Source organism: Rhincodon typus, chromosome 19 (assembly GCF_021869965.1).
Source record: "Rhincodon typus isolate 14 chromosome 19, sRhiTyp1.1, whole genome shotgun sequence".
NCBI lineage: Eukaryota > Metazoa > Chordata > Chondrichthyes > Orectolobiformes > Rhincodontidae > Rhincodon > Rhincodon typus.
Genome location: NC_063350.1, coordinates 30,528,870 through 30,547,885, shown reverse-complemented (window position 1 = coordinate 30,547,885; position 19,016 = coordinate 30,528,870). Strand labels below are relative to the sequence as shown.

The following is a 19,016-nucleotide window of genomic DNA, read 5'->3' as shown; positions in this document are numbered from 1 at the left end:
TTATGCATATATGACAGAAATGCATTCACCATGACCTCAGCAGCAAGTATTCATGGCAGCCAATGGAAAGGATACTTTGGATGATGGTCTTTTGTGTATAGAAGAAGTGTATTAGTTATTTTGGGAAATAAAATCATTTGTTGCTAACTTATGCCTATTCTGTCAATTCAAGTACTGCAGTATCTAAAAAAATGTTTTCCTTGTGTGGTGTAGCTTTAAGTTAATGTAGGATTGATAATTACTGAGGATCTTAATGAATTCTTCTACTTCTGCTCTGAGAAAGTAGAAGTACTACATATGTGAACACAAATACAGAAGGTATTGTCACTTCTCGACTACAACAGCTAAATTAATGAGGATTAAAAAAAAACCCCTGAAAATAAAAAAAACCTCCTGTAAAAAGGTAACTCAAAAAATCTCAAGAAGAGCCCCATGTTTATTAAATAGCTGATAATTTAATTGTACAAGTGTGTACAAGTGTGGTAAAAACAGCTTGCTGCTTCAGGTTTTCATTATCAATACTGTTACAGCAAAAACAGCATGTTCAATTTTTTTTCTTTGTGAAGTGCATTTAATCCATTCTAGGAGGCTTGTGAAGTTACAAATTACATGCAAGTACAGTCCCAAAGAGATAATTCATAAACATTTTAATTTTAAAATATCATCCTCAATGGCGAAGCAAGACTACATGCAGTCAAAAATGTTAACAATCCTGGTATGCAGTCTAGCCATAAAATTATAGGGAACAGGTACACACTCCTTTCAGTTTTGCACTTATGGCCCACTAACTTCAAAAGTACGATGATGTATTCTTGCAGTGTTTGAAGATCCAATAAGTAATATTTAGTCTATGACAAACAGTTATAAATCCAACATTTCCTGATTTTTAATGGGTGTGTGGTTAGAAACTATGAAAATAGTGCAAACAAGTAGATAAAATGCGCACAAACCAAGATGTTTTTTAAAAATGTATTCATAGGATGTGTGCATCACTGACAAGGTCAGTATTTGTTGCCCATCCCTAATTGCCCTTAAACTGAATGGCTTGTTCAGTCATTTTAAAGGGTGGTTACATGTCAAGCATATTACTGTGGGTTTGCAGTCACATGTAGGCCAGACCAGGCAAGGATGGCAAACTTCCTTCCCTCAAGGGCATTAGTGAACCGGATGGGTTTTTACAACAACTGACAATAGAACTCCTGCAGTGATGGCTCAGGACTAAATGGCTGACCTCCAACAACTAGGACATTGCTGGTGCTGAAGGGTCTGAGGCTGAATAGGCTGGAGCTTTTTCTCCTGGAGCATTGGAGGTTGAGGTTTCTAAAATCATGAGAGGCATGGGTGAATAGACAAGCTTCTTTTTTCCAGTGGGGTGGGTTTGGGGAGTCCAAAACTACAGGACATAGATTTAAGGTGAAAGGGGAAAGATCTAAAAAAGACCTAAGGGGCAACTTTTTCACATAGAAGGCAGGACGTGTATGGAATAAGCTGCCAGAGGAAGTGGTGGAGGCGGATACAAGCCCAAGACTTAGAAGACACCTGGGGGATGGGTATATGAATAGAAAGGGTTTAGCGGGTTACGGGCCAAATGCTGGCAAATGTGACTAGATCAGATTGGAACGTCTGGTTGGCACAGATGAGTTGGACTGAAGAGTCAGCTTGTATGCTGTATGACTCTATGACTTTATAACCACAAACGTCTTCCTTTGTGCTAGGTATAATTCCAACCAACTTTTCCTCCAATTTCTCATTGTCATCAGTTTTGTTTAGCCTCCTTGTCACACTTGGTCAAATGATATCAAGAACACAGTTACTCTCACCTCACCTCTGGAATTCAGCTTGTGTCCACGCTTGAACCAAGGCTACAATGAAATCAGGAGCTAAGGAGCCGTGACAGAACCCCAACTGAGTGTCATTGAGTAGTTATTACTGAGCAGGTGCTTCTTGAAAGCACTATCGATGACATCTTCCATCACTTCACTGATGATTGAGAGTGACTGATGGGGCAGTAATTAGCATGCTGGGAATTGTTCAATTTGTGGACTCGACAAAAGTGGGAAATTTTCCATATTGGTGGGTAGATGCCAGCATTGTACCTGTACTAGAATAGCTTGGTGAGTGTCTCAGCTAGTTCTACAACTTCAATACCACTGCCAGAATGTTTTCAGAGCCTGTAGATTTTGTAGTATTCATTGTCTTCAGTAGTTTCTTAAAATCACATGGAGTGAATTGAATTGGCCGATGACTGGCGTATGTGATACCGGTCATCTCCAGATGATCCATCTCTGCGTCCTCCCAGTCAGCAATTCTTCTTGGATGCCAATGCTTCAGCCTTGTCTATTTCGTGGATGAGCTGGTCTCCTCCATTATTGAGGATGCGGACACCTATGGAGCTTTTTCCTTCCATTAGTTGGTTAATTGTCCAGCACAATTCACGGCTGTCGATTGCATGCTTGCAAGTAGCCCTGTGTTGCAGTTTCACCAGGTTGACTCCTAATTTTTAGATATGCCTGGTACTGCTCCTGCACTCTACTTGAACTAAGCATTATCCCCCAGCTTCACAATAAAGGTATCATGGGGGATATGCCAGGTCATGAGCTTACAGACTGCTTCTGAATACAATTCTGCTATTGATAGTCCACAGCAGTTCATGCATACCCAGTTTTGAGCTGCTGGATCTGTTTGAAATCGGGAGGTGGTAGGTGATAACAAGCAAGAGATTTTCTTGCCCATGTTCTATCTGATGCCGTGAGACTTCATGGGATCCAGACTCTTTGTTGTGGATTCGCAACTGTATAGCGTTGCTTATGCTGACAGTCAGTGTGAATTTGAATGAGTTAAGAATGGTCAAGATGCTACATAAATGTTGAATGACCAGGACAAACTTGCAGGACATCCCCCCAAAAGACAAACATCTGCAGACCGCCATGATGGATCTAAAATGGTGGCAGAGGTGTAGATAAATCCTAGTCAAGTTGAGGGATGCCAAATTTAAAAGAATAAGGTGAAGGGGCAAGAAATCGGATTCACAAAAAAAATGCAACTAAAATAAAAACTGATTCTACTCACAAACTGAAGGAAGATATTTCCAAGTTCATGTTGAGGTTGTGGTTCTGGTTGTAAATGGCACTCAAGAGCTGCCAAGAACAGCATATGCACGTCAAGTATCTCTTCAATGTTAGAAAACAAAATCTGAAGGTAAAAACATAGTTATTTTCAGGAACATCTTATCTCAATACATAAAAACAAAACACAAGCTTTTTTTTCTGCTGAATTCAAGTGAATATGTATTTCATGAGCAAAATGTTCTTCAGAATCCACCCCAATTTCTAGATTAGATAAGATTTAAAGCCCATCTTTGCACAGGAAGTCAATATGAAACCATTTGGGTGTAACCTCGATAGTGCTATGTTAGAAAAAGAAACAAATCTAGGTCTTTTCTTTGCTGGAGTTGTGGCCTGCATAAAGCAGTATTAACATACTCACGAAAAAGCATATTACTCCAGTTCTTCATGCTAGGAAAAGACATAACAATGCAATAACATTTGACTCCTAACTGCAGTTGCTTACATACATAAGTACAAAAGTGTGAACTATTTCAGCAACTACAACTGGAATATTGATATTTCTCCCGAGAGAAAGGGAGAGAGAAGTAAAATATAAAATGTAGGCCATCAAATATAGTCCATTAACATGTGCAAGAGCTTAGTGAGCAGTGGCTAGGTATGCATGAATTGCCAACCTTTTCAACTAACAAAATGGAGAAAGGACCAAAATATTCACTGTGAAGAAGCCCAACTATATCTTCCTATAATTTGCACTGAGACTTTTACATACATCAGGTTGAATTATTCAAGTCATTGTGTATGTTCTTTTAAAAATGAGTTTTCACGAGACCCCAAATGATCACAGAACAAATCCAACAATGCAATAGACCTTTAAGAAATGCTGTTAACGCAGATACATTTTTATTAGAGTCCTACCTTGAGATGTTCTTCAGTAATTCGTTTTTCTGACTTGTCGCCATCATTCTGGTGATTTCTGTGCAAGAATGACTACATGCAGAAGAAAAGGTTAAATTACTTTTATGCAAGTCAATGTGTACAACATACATGAAATTCTCCATGTAGTAAACAATGAAAACAAGTTCAATGCATTTAAATTTTCATACTTTTTATAAGTATATCTGTTATCAGTTGACATCAGTATTTTAGTAAAAGCAAAAACAGGAAACATGATGCACAAGTCAACGCTTAAAAAGTCTTGGTTCACAGGTTTCAGGTTTAATCTTGCTCATTAGCAATACTAATCTGCTGAAAGAAGAGGATATTGACTTCAATAGTTAAACAGAAATAACAACAAACAAGTTATTTCAAAGAGTGCATCAACGATCAAAAATAAATGTCTGGTGGATACGTGCCACTGAAACACCTATAATCATCACTGGGCTGAACAACACATGCTATATAAATACAAATCCTTCACAAATCTAGAGAATGAAGAATGGAGCGGGCAAGTTGTAAAATATTTGCTTAATTCACTCTCAGAACATTGTCTAACACTTCAGGGAAGAAAGGTGTTTGATTGGTTTTAGCACAGTTTATTATAAAGAAGTCTTCAAGTCTTCATTGTTAAACAAGATCTGATTCTTTAGTTTTTCCAATTTTACTGGTGCATTGTGCCATAAGGTGAAAGAGATTTTTTCAGTCTCATAATTGCAATGCTAAATTACTAACTATGCCTCTCAAGTTCAAGCTAACATATCAATCATCTGGCAGCTTAACAATTTGTACTCCTCCAGAAAAAAATAAGCACTTCCACCTTATATAATTTCAAGAAATTGCACTCAACTTCTGTTGGTTGAGTTCTCAGATTATTGTTGGTATACTATGTCTATGGCACATATGCTTAACTTTCACCTTGGATTGGTGATGAAAGAAGTAAGAGTGCATCCACTTGAACACAGCTAAGTGGTTACTTCGGAAAGAGAAGCACAAAGTACTCTTGAATTGTGTGCTCATCACCATCTTAGTAGATGAAACGATCATGGGCTAACATTTAGACAGAGTTCAAGCACCTAAGTAAATACTGAAATAAATTTGACTCAAGTTTAATTTCTATTTGCAAAAATGAAACTTTTCCAAGTGTGCTGGCAAAATCAATCAATCAGTCATTCATTCACAGGTCGTGTGTTTGCATATTGGGATGTCAGACACTCTGAAACACAAAATCCAGGTTCATCCACAGAGGTATATCACTGGCACATTGTATCACATTCAGACAACAATTGGAGACCAGACTATTGGTTGATAGAGTCTTCCTGAATGGTAGTCTTTGCAAATATGACAGATTTACCTTGGAGTTGTCAGCTGCTTGAGATGCAAAACGGCAAACTGCTTATTGACCTCAATACAGAAGTGATTATCCTTTATAATAATAATCAGTACTACTTTTGCAAACAGAGTTCAAATGGAGCACATTAGATGACAGCGAATGCACTTGATTTCTGCACTCACCTTCTTGTTTCAAGGCAAATCACTGAGGTAGAGTTTAAAAATTACAGTTATATGCATTAAAAATTCTACATGCATAACTGTTGCTGATGATAATTGTGTGCAAATCATACATTCCAGTCAGATGTTCGTATGTACGTTTCAGGATGGATTTTTTTCAAGATCGAGATGATATTTGAGATGAAATAGAAAGGATTAAAGCTTTGAAAACAAGAGAAGTGAAGAGACAGAAGACACAAAACTGAGATCCATGTTAAATGACAGTCGTGTTTGTACAAAAAGTAACTTGCATAGAAATTAAGTGTAAAAATCTGCAGTATCTCATTAAAAAGTTGCAAAATTTGATCACAAATTCTGTCACCATTAACCTAAGTCCTTGCAAAGTGGCCCTTAATTCATTGGACTCATGCCAACCACAAACTACAAAAGGTATTATGTTTAGTTCATGGCTACAAGAACAATGATCTGATGAGAGATCATCAAAGCAAAGCAGTCCTCAACAAAGTCTGCCTGGCATGGATGCATTCTCTTGCAATGCCAACTGTGCTGCATAAAGCATGCATCACGCATGTAAAATTCCAGAAGTACTTTATGATGAACAATACTCCACTGAATGAGATCCAAATGCATATCGTAAATGCTTCAAAAACTTGGTGAAGGAGCAGGAAGCTAAAATAGAAGTTGCAACAACCCCAACAAAAGTAATACAGAAGTTCAATACAATCAGATGCAAGGCTGATAAAGAAAGGCAGTGTGAACGGAAGGAGCTACACACCAAAGGCCTTACAAACCAAGAGACCTGTACCCTAACAGCTCAACAGTCTGGAAATCAAGAACTGGCTTCTTCAATCACTGATTGTGCAACACAGCACAAGCTATCCTATGATGTTTGCCTAAGCCAATAAAAAAAATCACTATTGGACTATTTTTCAGGCCAGTTTAAAACAATGAAAAGGAAATACAGTGTACATTTTCCACAGATCAGTGAGCGGAGAATATGAATTAAGATTTTAGGTTTGGTTTAAGAGCCAAGTAAGGATTATACCCAAAAAACTCAGCCTGTCTGCCTTTCTCCTGATGTTGATCTGCTGTGCTTTTCGCACATTTGGCAAAAGACCCGAATCCAGGAAAGTGTGGTGGTGCTGCCTTGTTACAAAATGTGCAGCTATTGTGAAGTAGGTCAACTGCCTTTAAGTACCAGCGAGAAATCAAGTGCATTGCAATCAATATTGGTTCCAGCTATCTTTGACTTTTGATACCAAAATGCCAAATACAATTGGACCTTTGCCTCTGTTCAGCAAACATTGAGGCAAATCATGTTCCTACACAAGTCATGGACCATTGATCCTCAAAATACTTGATCATGTGGCGTCATTTTAAAAAGCTTAATCATAGACACTGTCCTTGAAGCTAATAATATGAAATTGCTGCTTGTATGAATGAGTTTTAGTCATGCTTTAAAAGAAAACAGATGATGTAGTTGCAGATATCGATGAAGTAGATTTGCCTTTCCAACTGCTGAGTTTGCCTTCTGCAGTCAAAGCCTGGAGAAAGTATGAGGAAAGCCTTGGGAGAATGACATTATTCCTCTGACCACTTAGTCATACACTTACTCTTGATCACCATCCACCCATAAGATAAGCCTTTTGGTGCAGACCTCTTATGTCTGTGGATCCCAGATTCAGAAATATGGGTCGAAAGATCACAGTTTTCTAGTTTATCGTAAAATCTGTTACTTAATAGCAGTTCAGAGATGAATAATTCCTCAAGTATGGTTTTGCTCATATCATTGTTTTTACTGCATATTCTCTAAATTAAAATTCAGCAACTGATATAGAAATATGATATCATTTCAGGGTTTTTGGGGAACAGTCAGAAGTTTAATTTACAGAATAAATTTAAGTTTCAAAATTTTTGCCATAAATAAGATTTAAAAACAGCCCTATAATTACATTGTAACATATGACCTTTATGGCTTTTAATCTCTAGATCATGTTCTCCACTCTAATACTTGGTTTCCGTAACATACATGTCGCAGACTGAATACTAACAGCGATGCAAATACATTAACTATTGCAAGCTTCTGTTATTCTTGTTATGATGGACATCAAGACTAATATTTCTCTAAATAAAAAGAAATCTGAACTTTCAGTTGTTGTCTAAAAGAGTGGCCTGACAAGTTTCTGTTTTAAGACTTTTACTGTAACAAACAAAGTACTAATTATTAAACAGTATTTTTATAAGGAAGTTATGCTGTGAATTGCAGAACAGAACTTGCCTTTTCTACTTTTGTGCACAAAAAGCAAACCTGATTCACAGGTACACATTAATCATACTGTTAAGTAATTATCCAGTTTTCCTGGACCTAGTCCAAAGTGATTAGTTCTCTAGATTTGCTCAGCCTGCTACTTTCCTTTCACAGCCTGATAAACTTTTAATTTCAGACACACTTTATCATGGTGAAAGATTTTCCAGGTAATGCTTCCTTTAACACAATACTGATGAACCTTCCAGTCACATTTGAAATCCTCATGAAGTTCGACTTTGCAACCTGAGCTCAACTTCCTATCCATGGCTATTTTTTATTCATTTATGGGATGTGGTGTCGCTGGCTGTGCCAGCATTTATCGCCCGTCCCTAGTTGCCCTAGAGAAGGTGGTGGTGAGCTATTTTCTTGAACTGCTGCCATCCATCTGGATTTTGACCCAGCGGCAGTGAAGAAACAATGATTATTTTTCCAAGTCAGAATGGTGAGTGAGTTGGAGGGAAACTTGCAGGTGGTGGTGTTCCCATGTATCTGCTGCCCTTATCTTTCGAGATGGAAATGGTTGTGGGTTTCGAAGCAGCTGTCTAAGGATCTTTCATGAATTTCTGCATTGCACCTTGTAGACAGTACATACTATTGCTACTGTGTATCGGTGGTGGAGGGATTGGATGTTTATGGATGAGATGCCAATAAAGTGGCTGCTTTTACTTGGACGGTGTCAAGCTTCTCGAGCGCATTTGGAGCAGCACCCATCCAAACTAGTGGGGATTATTGCATGACACAACTCACTCATGCCTTGCAGATAGCAGACAGGTTTTGGGGAGTCAGGGGATGAGTTACTCGCTGCAGTATTCCTAGACTCTGACCTGCTCTTGCAGCCACTGTGTTTATGTGGCAAATACAGTTGAGCTTCTGGTCCATGGTAACCACCAGAATGTTGATAGTGGGGAATTCAGTGATGGTACACCATCGAATGTCAAGGGGCAGTGGTTTGATCATCTCTTATTGGAGATAGTCATTGTCAGAAATTTGTATGGTGCAAATGTTACTTGCCACTTGTCAGCCCAAGCCTGGATATTATCCAGATCTTGCTGCATTTGAACATAGACTGCTCCAGTTTCTGAGGAGCTGAACATTGTGCAATCATCAGTGAATATCCCCACTTCTGACCTTATGATGGAGGAAAGGTCATTAATAAAGCAGCTGAAGATGATCGGGCCTAGGGCCTATCCTGCAGACATGTCCTGGAACGGAAATGACTGACCTCCAACAACCATAATCATTTTTCTATGTGCCAGGTATGACAGCAACCAGTGAAGAGATTGCCTCCTGATACCCATTGATTCCAGTCTTGCTAGGACTCTTGATGCCACATTCAGTCAAATGCAGCCTTGATATCGAGGGCTGTTATTCTCACCTCTGGAATTCAGCTCTTTAACCCATGTTTGAACCTAGGCAGCAATGAGGTCAGGAGCTGAGTGCCCTTCTAGAACTCAAACTGGGCATCAGTGAGCAGGTGAGTGCTGAGCAGATGCTGCTTGATAGCACTGTTAATGACACCTTCCATCACGTTACTGACCATCAAGAGTAAACTAAAAGGGTGGTAATTGGCTGGGTTGGATTTGTCCTGCTTTTTTTTTGTATACAGAGCATGCCTGGGCAACTTTCTACATGGTTGGGTAGATGTCAGTGTTGTAACTGTACTGGAAGAGCTTGGCTACAGGAGTGGCAAGTTCTGAAGCAGAAGGTCTTCAGTACTATTGCAATGAATTTAGTCAGAGCCCTTAGCCTTTTCAGTATCCAGTGCCTCCAATCATTTCTTGACATCACATGAAGGGAATTGAATTAGCTGAAAACTAGTATCTGTGACTCTAGAGACCATTTGAGCAGCCGAGGTGGATCAGTCACTCAGCACTTCTGGCTGAAGATTGCTGTGAATGCTTCAGCCTTATCTTTAGCACTGATGGATGGGTTCTCCCATCATTGGGGATAGGGATACTTATGGAGTCTCCATCTCCATAATTATCAACCACCAATCACGACTGGATGTAGTAAGACTGTAGGGCCTGTGTAGTGAACCAGAAAGATATGTGGCCTCTAGTTTTTGGACTAACTTTGTCTGAGCATTGCAGGGATATAGTATCTCAGAAACTCTTCCCCTCTGACAAAACATGCTATGCATGTGGCTTATTTCCAGGTAGAAATGCTTTACTGTTATCCTTGAGATTCCAAATCTATTTTTATTTTGAAGTACATGGACAACTCAACATTCGCAACAACTTCCTGAAACTTTGGAGTTCAACTCTTAGTCCATCCCCTGTAAACAGATGCTGCTAGCATTGTTTACATGTACAAACACCTCAAACCTCCTTTCCAAAAAAAAAATCTGGGACTTCCTTTTATCCTCAATAATCACATCACTCAGTTTGCCATGAGGCACACTTCAGGTCACATCCTTGTTCAGTTTCATTCTAAATTAAAACCACTGCTTCAAAACATAACAACCTAATAACCTCATATTCTAACCATTGCTCAGTCTTTCTCGAATGCTCAGATTGCAGAAAATTACAAGTAACTTCAAAGTGAACCTTGGATAAGGTCACCACAATTTGTTTAACTCAAGTTTGAGCTTAATAGCAATAGCATTAGCATTTATTTTGGCAGCAAATTGTCAATTTAATGTGCAATATACACAGTGTAACAAGTATACATTTTCCATAACCATTTTAACATTATTTGTATATTTTGGAGTGTTATCAAATACTTTCCTCTATTGCATGTGTTTTCTAAGACACATCATCACAAACCACACATGCTTGTACGCAAATCAATTGCACTTTCAAAAGAAATGGCCTGGCTTTTCATTGTTAAAATTTACAGGCCTGTGATTAACACATGGAAAGTATACTATTAAAGTTTTAGAAATCAGTTTGACTCTGGTGTACCTTTCCTTGAAATTTGCAGTTATATTGCTTTCAAAGGATTGCTAGTTGGAGCTGCAATATATTTCTAATAACACTGGGTTTAGAATTACAAAAAATGAATTCAAAATTGTCCAGCAGCTGTTTTCTTTCAAGAAATGTAGCCACTAGAATAAAGAGTGACCGGAAATATTAATGAACCAGGCTGAAAGGAGTTGTGATAGAGATTAAGGCAATCAACCTCAGCATTTTCGAAGAGGTATGCTAACAAGTGGCAGTATATATTCACCCATTGTCTGCATACTTGTGAATGCAGGATAAATTACCAGGCAGAAACCCACCAGAGATAGCCTGCTTGATTGGCACTTCAACCTGCCAATCCCAGAGAGCAATGAAGGTCATACTATCTTGCACAGCAAGGAAATGGCTTGGAGAGAGATTTGCTGAAATCCTTGAAGGAACTTCACCCACCTTTGCAGAATATTGTCTTTACCATCAAAAATCTCAGATCAGAGTCAAGGCTTTATTTTAATTGTTAAAAAGAACATTACAAAATAAGTTAAAACTCAGTCTAATCATTAATTTCCTGAATTAAGTCAGGTAGCTGGTTATTGGCCTCACTTCAAAATCACTTTGGTCAGTTCATCTTTTGAAGGATTATAAAAACATAGTGGGGACAAGAACTATACAACTTCTCTAAAGAAGGAAATTAATTTTAATATACCCACAGCTTTGAAATGTTTAACAATTTTGAAACAAGAGCACGGCCAGATGGCATTTAAACATAATACTACTTCAGACTATAATATGCAAAAATAACTCAAGCAAACAAAACTATGGCTGATTGATGAATATAAAAAATGCACAAGTCTTGTATCTGGAATGTTTCCATCATCCTTGCAGCCGATTGGTCTACATAATTTTTTTCCCCTAAAGAAGTGCAATCTCTAATCAGCAAGTCATTAAAAATAGTGCACCCCAAAAACAAAATCAGTACCAAGCAAAAATCTGCAAATAAATAACTTGCAAGGAGAAGAAAGGAATCCAAGAAAAAGACCAAAACTATTTTCTGAATATCCTTTTGGCTGTAATCCTGCTTTGTTCAGAATCCAAAACCTAGGTCAAATCCAGCACTAACTTAATAAAAATCAAATGCAACCAGTAGTATTTTTATTTGAAGAATGCAGAAGTTGAAGGGGTTCCTTGGTGAATGACAATAATACAAGAGGCTCAGCAAGCAAGCTACAGCTGTCAAAAGAAAGTTTCTCCTTTCCAAGATGCATGATCATATTTTGAAACCAGAGGGAGGACCTATACTCAAACTGATAACAAGACTAGCCACTGAAGTACAATCTAGAGGTAAGCTGCAATCCCCGCCCTCTTCAATCAAGAAAAAAGGATCGAGTACAATAAACATTGCTCTCATTCCAGCAAATCAATCCTAATTCCTAGGATAAGCTCATCCTAAATAAACTGAATTGTATTTTTCCAGTTTAGCGCATCCTCATCTTGGAGTCAGAAGGTTCCTGAATTCATGTCCCACGCCAGGTCAAAATCAAGGCTGACACTCCAGTTCAACCCTGAGCAAGTGCTGAATCATCACAGATGCTGTCTTTCAGATGAGGTACGGAATGAAGATCTTACCTATCTTTCACTTGGATATAATGGATCCCATGGCACTGTATAATGGAACAGGGATGTTATCCCAATGTCCTGAATAATATTTAACCCTCAATCCTCATTAAAAAAACAGATCATCTGATTACATCACAATTATCTTGCTGTTTGAAAGAGTTTTCTCTGCACAAATTAGTCGTTTCCCACAACAGTGCCTACAATTCGGAACTACTTGGTTTGTGAGAAAGCAATTTGACATTTGGTAGCCATACAGGAGCTACATAATTGCAAGTTTTGCTTTCAACTATTTTATACAATGTTTTAAAGAAATGAGACATTGCCTCATGGGCAAATCATAAAGCAAACTCAGCAATAAAACAATATTGTAGTACTCGGTCAAAAGTTTTAATGACGGAAGGTTTAAAGGAACATCTTAAAGAGAGGAAAAGACAAATATAGAGTCAGAGAAGTTTCAGGAGTGAATTCCAGAGGTTAGAACCTTGGCAGCAAACGTATGGTAACCAATGGTGGAGAGATTTTTTTTTTCATTCACATGATGTGGGCATTACAGGCTAGGCCAACATTTATTGCCCATTTCTAATTGCACGAGAACTTGGTACTGAACTACATTCTGGAATCATTGCTGTCCGTGAAGAAATTAAAATATTAAAATATTTGAGTCAAAAGGTAACATCGTAAGGAATGAGTGCTTCAACAGCAAAGGGGCAAGCTGAAGAATGGGTGAGGTAACAAGAAATGGAAATAGTTGGTCTTAGAGATGACAGGGATACATGGTTGGAAGCCGTGTTCTCAGGGGCAACTTTGGCTGAAAAAAATTGTAAACATAGTGTAAAGCTCGAAAAATAAGAAAAATGCAGAGTTGATCTCCTTATCAAACATCTTAAACCAAGGAACACCTTGCCTCCCTGACCCAAAAATATCTTGTCCTAAACCTGATTACAGAGACTTGTCAGATGGTGCGGAATCCACCTAGCTCCATTTCCTGTTGTAACCTGTAATGTTAACATAGGCTAGTGGAATTCAAGCACCACCCAGCTAAGTAATACAAGACATCTTGTGTCTCAGCTTGAGTAGAGAAGAAGCCTCAGCCTGGAACAGATGTGTGAATGGCCTGCATCTGTTCTTTACAGTCACCTCATAAATAACAGCATAATCAATTGTCACTTCCTGAGATCAATTTTTACCTACATCCCCTCCCCCCACCAACATACTTCATTTCATGTGCAACCAGGAAATGAAATCTCCTAATTCACATAAAATTGTATTTTTAAAATCCCACCTCTTTTCACAGCACTTTTGCAGCTAGTGATTTGCTCAACAATAGTCTTACCTCCAGCATCCGTGTCTCAGTCCCCAGTAAAAGAATGATATTCTCACCCAGTCATTCTGCCAATGTTAGCACCATCACTACAGCCCAAGTCCAATGGACACAAATAATCAAACTGGCCATCCACCACCATGTCTGGCTGAACTATGGAAAGCCCCATCAGGTTCTGATCTCATGCCGAAGTTGCTGACCATTCCAGCATCATCCTTGAATGTAAAGATAACCTTTTCTGTTTGTTTGGAGATAGCAAGAACTACAGATGCTGGAGTCAGAGTCAAAACAGTGTGGAGCTGGATGAACACAGCAGGCAAGTCGATGAAGGGTGTAAACCCAAATCATTGACTTTCCTGCTCCTCTGATGCTGCCTGACCTGCTGTGTTCCTCCAGCTCCACACTGTCTTAACTTTATGTGTGTTTGCTTCATTCCAATCAGCTTTCTGCCCTTGCTACAGTCCAAAAAATAACCTATCAAAGTCACAAATAACATCCTAACATCTGATATAGCATCAGAGAGTCATATAGCATGGAAACAGGCCCGTCAGCCCATGTATGACAAAGGTAAACTAGTCCTCCATGTTCTTCTCAATCCCCTGGTAGCATTGGAAATGGCTGGCCACACCATCCTCAAAAGCCTCTTCATTGTCGTCAAATTAGGCGGGACTGCAGTTACTGTAGCAAAAGAATCATCTACAATTCGACTTACTGTTCCCACAGTAATGTCTATTGTTTCCTCCAGGACTGATCCTTGCCCTGCTGTTATTTAAAATTGTGAATGCTGCCCCTCAGGATCATGATTCAAAACTAAAGCAATTTCCTTGTGTGCTACACTGCTAGCTCTACCTCTCGATAACTCAAAGGTCTATAAGTTATCAGACTGCTTGTCCAACATTCAGTGTCAATGAGCAGAAATGTTATGCTATTAAATATTCGAAAGATTCAAGCAATCACTTTTGGTCTCTGTGCCTGCTTCAGGTGCAATTCACCATCTCCATCCATCTCACTGGCAACTGTGATGCTAAACTCAGACTGTTTGCAACCTTGGTATCGTAATTGACCAAGATAAACTTTGCATCACACCACTGCGAAAACAGTGGGAAAATGTAAGGTTATCCACTTTAGCAGGAAGAATAAAGGAGCTGAGTATTATTTAAATGACAAAAAAAAGCTGCAGCACATAGGGACTTGCTGACCTCTGTGTAGAAATCATAAAAATCTAGATTACAAATTCAGCACATAATAGGGAAGGCAAATGGACATTGGCCTTATATTTATACTCCATTCCTTTTGAAATAAGTGTATAAAAATAAGGAAGTCTTGATAAAACTATACAAGGCACTTGTTAGGCCACAACTGGAATAATATGAACAGTTTTGGGCCCTTTATCTGAGGAAGGATATACTGGCATAGGAGGCAGTCCAGAGAAGGTTCACTAGGCTGATCCTGGGTATTGAGAGGTTGGCTTATGCAGAAAGGTTGAACAGTTTGAGTCTGTATTCACTGAGTTTAAAAGAGTGAGAGGAGAACTTATTGAAACATACAGGAGCTTTAGAGAGCTTGACAGGGTTGATGTTTAGGAGGTTGTTTACCCTTGTGGGACACTCTAGGACCAGAGGGAATAATCCTGGAGTTAGAAGTCGATAATTTAAGTCAAGGATGAGCAGGAATTCCTCCTCTCAGAGGGTACTGCATTTATTGAATTCTTCACCATGGAGGGCTAAAGAGATTGAGTCATTAAGTATATGCAAGGCTAAGATAAATAGATTTTTAATCATTAATAGAAGCAACAGTTTTGGGTAAAGGTAGGAAAGTGGATTACCAGGTCAGCCATGATCTCACTGAACAGCAGAGCAGATCCGATGGGCTGAATGGTCTATGTCTGCTCCTATGCCTCATGTTCTTATGGTTATGCCCCATACCATTCTTTCCTGGTCAGTAAGATTTTCACAAAAAGCATTGGTCATGGCATACGGTAGTTGGAAACAGTAACCAGTATGGAGCCAAAAGGACCACTTCAAAGATGCTTGCAAGTTTGGCATGAAGCCCCCATACATGGACTATAGTACCTGGGAGTCATCTATACCTTAGACCATGCTCAACAGCACTCCATAGGAAGTGGTTAACACATTCTGTAACTTTAAGCGCAGATTGACAGATAATCTGTCCTTTGACGCACAACTTGAGGCATGCATTGAAAAGGCTCCTATCACCTTTGATCAACTCTCACTCATGCATGGGTTAAAAACCAAACTGATCTTTAGGACAAAGCTGATGGTTTATAGGATCTGGGCTCTTAACTTCTCCACCAAATGACCGTGAATCATGGGCATCTAACAGCTACCAGGAAAAGCAGTTCAATGAGTTTAATCTTTGATGCCTGCAACACATTGAGTGTATACCGGCAGGACAAAATCATAATTGTGACAGTCCTCTCAAAAGCAGAACTCCCCAGCGTTGTTGCAGTAATCAAATAGAGGCAGCTTCAGTGGAGCAGACCGTGTAGGGGGATGGAAGATGGTCACATATCCAAAGACCATCCATATAGTAAGGTAGTCAAAGACAAGCAACCAGTAGGGCACAAAAAGGACCACTTCAAGAACGTTTATAGGTGTGACATGAATCAATGGATTAACTGAGTCACTTTGTCATTTTCTCTTTTTCTTAAACTATCAAAATGGCACCAGATTATGGTAACAAGCACTGTATTTTGTTGTATTTCACTGTACATGTGACAACAAATCGTTCATTCATTCATTAGCTAGCTGTTGAAAGAGGGAAATCGCAACACCACCATTGCACTGGCATCTACTACCACAGCAGCCAAGAGAGTCCAGCTGTTTGGCAACAGATGCCAATGCTAAAAGCAACCACTCATAAGGTCACCTGGCAGCTTCATATGGTAAAATGTGACACTCAAAGATTGGTTTTCACAGCCATCAGCAAAAGTGCACCAAATGAAGACAGCCCACCAAAATGGATTGTATGCTACACACCCATCAACTTTTGATAATGAAAGGATGCCAACACCTTTTCTCAACACCAATCATCTTTACTATCCATATAGTGAGCTCTTTATCATTAACCGGTACAACTTAACAAAGTGAGCCAGTCTGAGCATTAAAACTATGAAAATGCAAGATACTCTATATTTTAACCTTTTAGGACCAAGAGACACTCTTCCTGAACTAAAAATAACTTTAAATCAACCTGTTCAGAGAGCTTATGACACACTACTCTGGCAGATGGGACCTGAAACTCAACCTTCTGAACCAAAAGTACGGACATTATCACCGCACCACAAGATTCAGGTTTAAACGCAGCCAATCATTTAATGTAATTTATCACCTTAGACATCATTACACAACTAACTCCTCATCCTGGACTGGGAATCCTGCACAAATATGTACCACACTGAAAAACAGATGGGCGTTAGCCTAATTACAAATCATTGGTTAGCAAGTCACCAATTTTGCTTTGAATAATTACTGAGCTGTTTTTGACCCAAGACGATTGCTTCTCCCAGAAGGGAGATGGTTAAGTAAGGATAAGCTTTCATTGCAGGGACATACGGTGCTTAGTCAATCTTTAAACTGTATAATTAAATCAAGCAAGACCTTATTCCTTCAATTAAGTCAGTTTTTAATTAACTTTTTCAAAAGGTTCAAATGTAAATCAGAGTACCAAGGAAAATTTATTCCTTTGCTTTCATGCAGTTTTTAAACCAAGTTGTTTGAGGTGATTCTGAAAGATCAGATTTACTGCATTTGTAGAGGCAAGGAATGATTTGGGATAATTAGCATGGTTTTGTGCAAGGAAAATCATGTCGCATAAACTTGATTGAATTTTTGAGGAAGAAACCAAAAAGATTAAAGAGAGAGGTAGATGTTGTTTACTTGGACTTTAGTAAAGCTTTTGATTACGTTCTTGTATGGTAGACTAATTAGTAAAGTTAGAACACATGGGATTCAGGGCGAGCTTGCCAACTGAATTCAAAATTGGATTTACGAAAGGACACAGAGGGTAGTAGTGGAGGGTTGCTTTTTAGACTGGAGGCCTGTGACCAGCAGTGTTCTACAGGGATCGGTGCTGGGTCCACTTTTGTTTGTCATTTATATAAATGATTAGGATGAGAATATAGGATGCATTGTTAGTAACTTTGTGGATGACACCAAAATTGGTGATATAATGGACAGTGAAGAAGGTTATCTTGATCAAATGGGTAAATGAGCTGAGGATTGGCAGATGGAGCTTAATTGGGATAAATGCAAGGTGTTGCATTTTGGTAAAACAAACAAGGGCAGGATTTACACAATCAAAGGTTGGACTTGGGTAGTGTTGTAGAACAGAGAGACCAAGGGGTTCAGGTACATAATTCTTTGAAATTTGTGTCACAGCTAGACAGGGTGTTTAAGAAGGCATTTAGCACGCTTGCCCTCGTTGCTCACACCTTTTGAGTATAGGAGTTGGGACATTATGTTGATGTTGCCCAGGACTTTGGTGAGGCCTCTTCTGGAGTACTGTGTGCAGTTCTGGTTGCCCTGTTATAGGAAGGATATTATTAAACTGGAGAGGATTCAGAAGAGATCTACCAGGATGCTTCTGGAAATGGGGAGGCACAGTGGCTCAGTGGTTAGCACTGCTGCCTCACAGCATCAGGGACCTGGGTTCGATTCCACCCTTAGGCGACTGCCTGTTTGGAGTTCACATTCTCCCCGTGTCTATGTGGTTTTCCTCCAGGCGCTCCGGTTTCCTCCCACAGTCCAAAGATTTCCAGTTTAGGTGGATTGGCCATGCTAAATTGCCCATAGTGTCAAGGGATGTACAAGCTAGGTGGATTAGCCGGAGGAAATGCAGGGTTGGAGGGATTGGGGTTGAGTCTGGGTGGGATGCTCTTCAGAGGGTTAGTGTGGACTCAATGGGCTGAATAGCCTGCTTCCACACTGTAGGGATTCTATGAATGGAGGGCTTGAGCTATAAGGATAGGCTGGAACTTTGTTTACTTGAGCGTAGGCAGTTGAGAGGTGACCTTTTAGAGGTTTATAAAATCATGAGGGATATAGATAAGGTGAATGGCAGGTGTATTTTTCCCAGGGTGGAGGATTTCAAAACTGGGGGGCATTTTTTAAGGTGAGAGGAGAAAGATTTAAAAGGGGCATGAGGGGCAACTTTCTTTACATAGAGAGTGGCTAGTGTGTGGTATAAACTGCCAGAGGAAGTGGTAGATGCAGATACAATTACAACGTTTAGAACACATTTGGATAAGTTCATGAGACAACAAGGTGCAGAGCTGTATGAACACAGCAGGCCAAGCAGCATCATAGGAGCAGAAAGGCTGACGTTTCGAGCCTAGACCC

General features: G+C 39.3%; 1 protein-coding gene across 1 annotated transcript in view; it reads right to left on the bottom strand.

Annotated features, from left to right (window-relative positions):
- Positions 1 to 19,016, bottom strand: part of prex1 (phosphatidylinositol-3,4,5-trisphosphate-dependent Rac exchange factor 1) — a 220,540-nt gene that overhangs the window by 131,727 nt on the left and 69,797 nt on the right. The window contains exons 2-3 of the mRNA XM_020527744.2: positions 3,984 to 4,055; positions 3,070 to 3,192 (exon numbers count right to left, since the gene is read on the bottom strand). Of these exons, the coding sequence (XP_020383333.1) occupies positions 3,070 to 3,192; positions 3,984 to 4,055 (195 nt within the window). The remainder of the gene's footprint in view (positions 1 to 3,069; positions 3,193 to 3,983; positions 4,056 to 19,016) is intronic.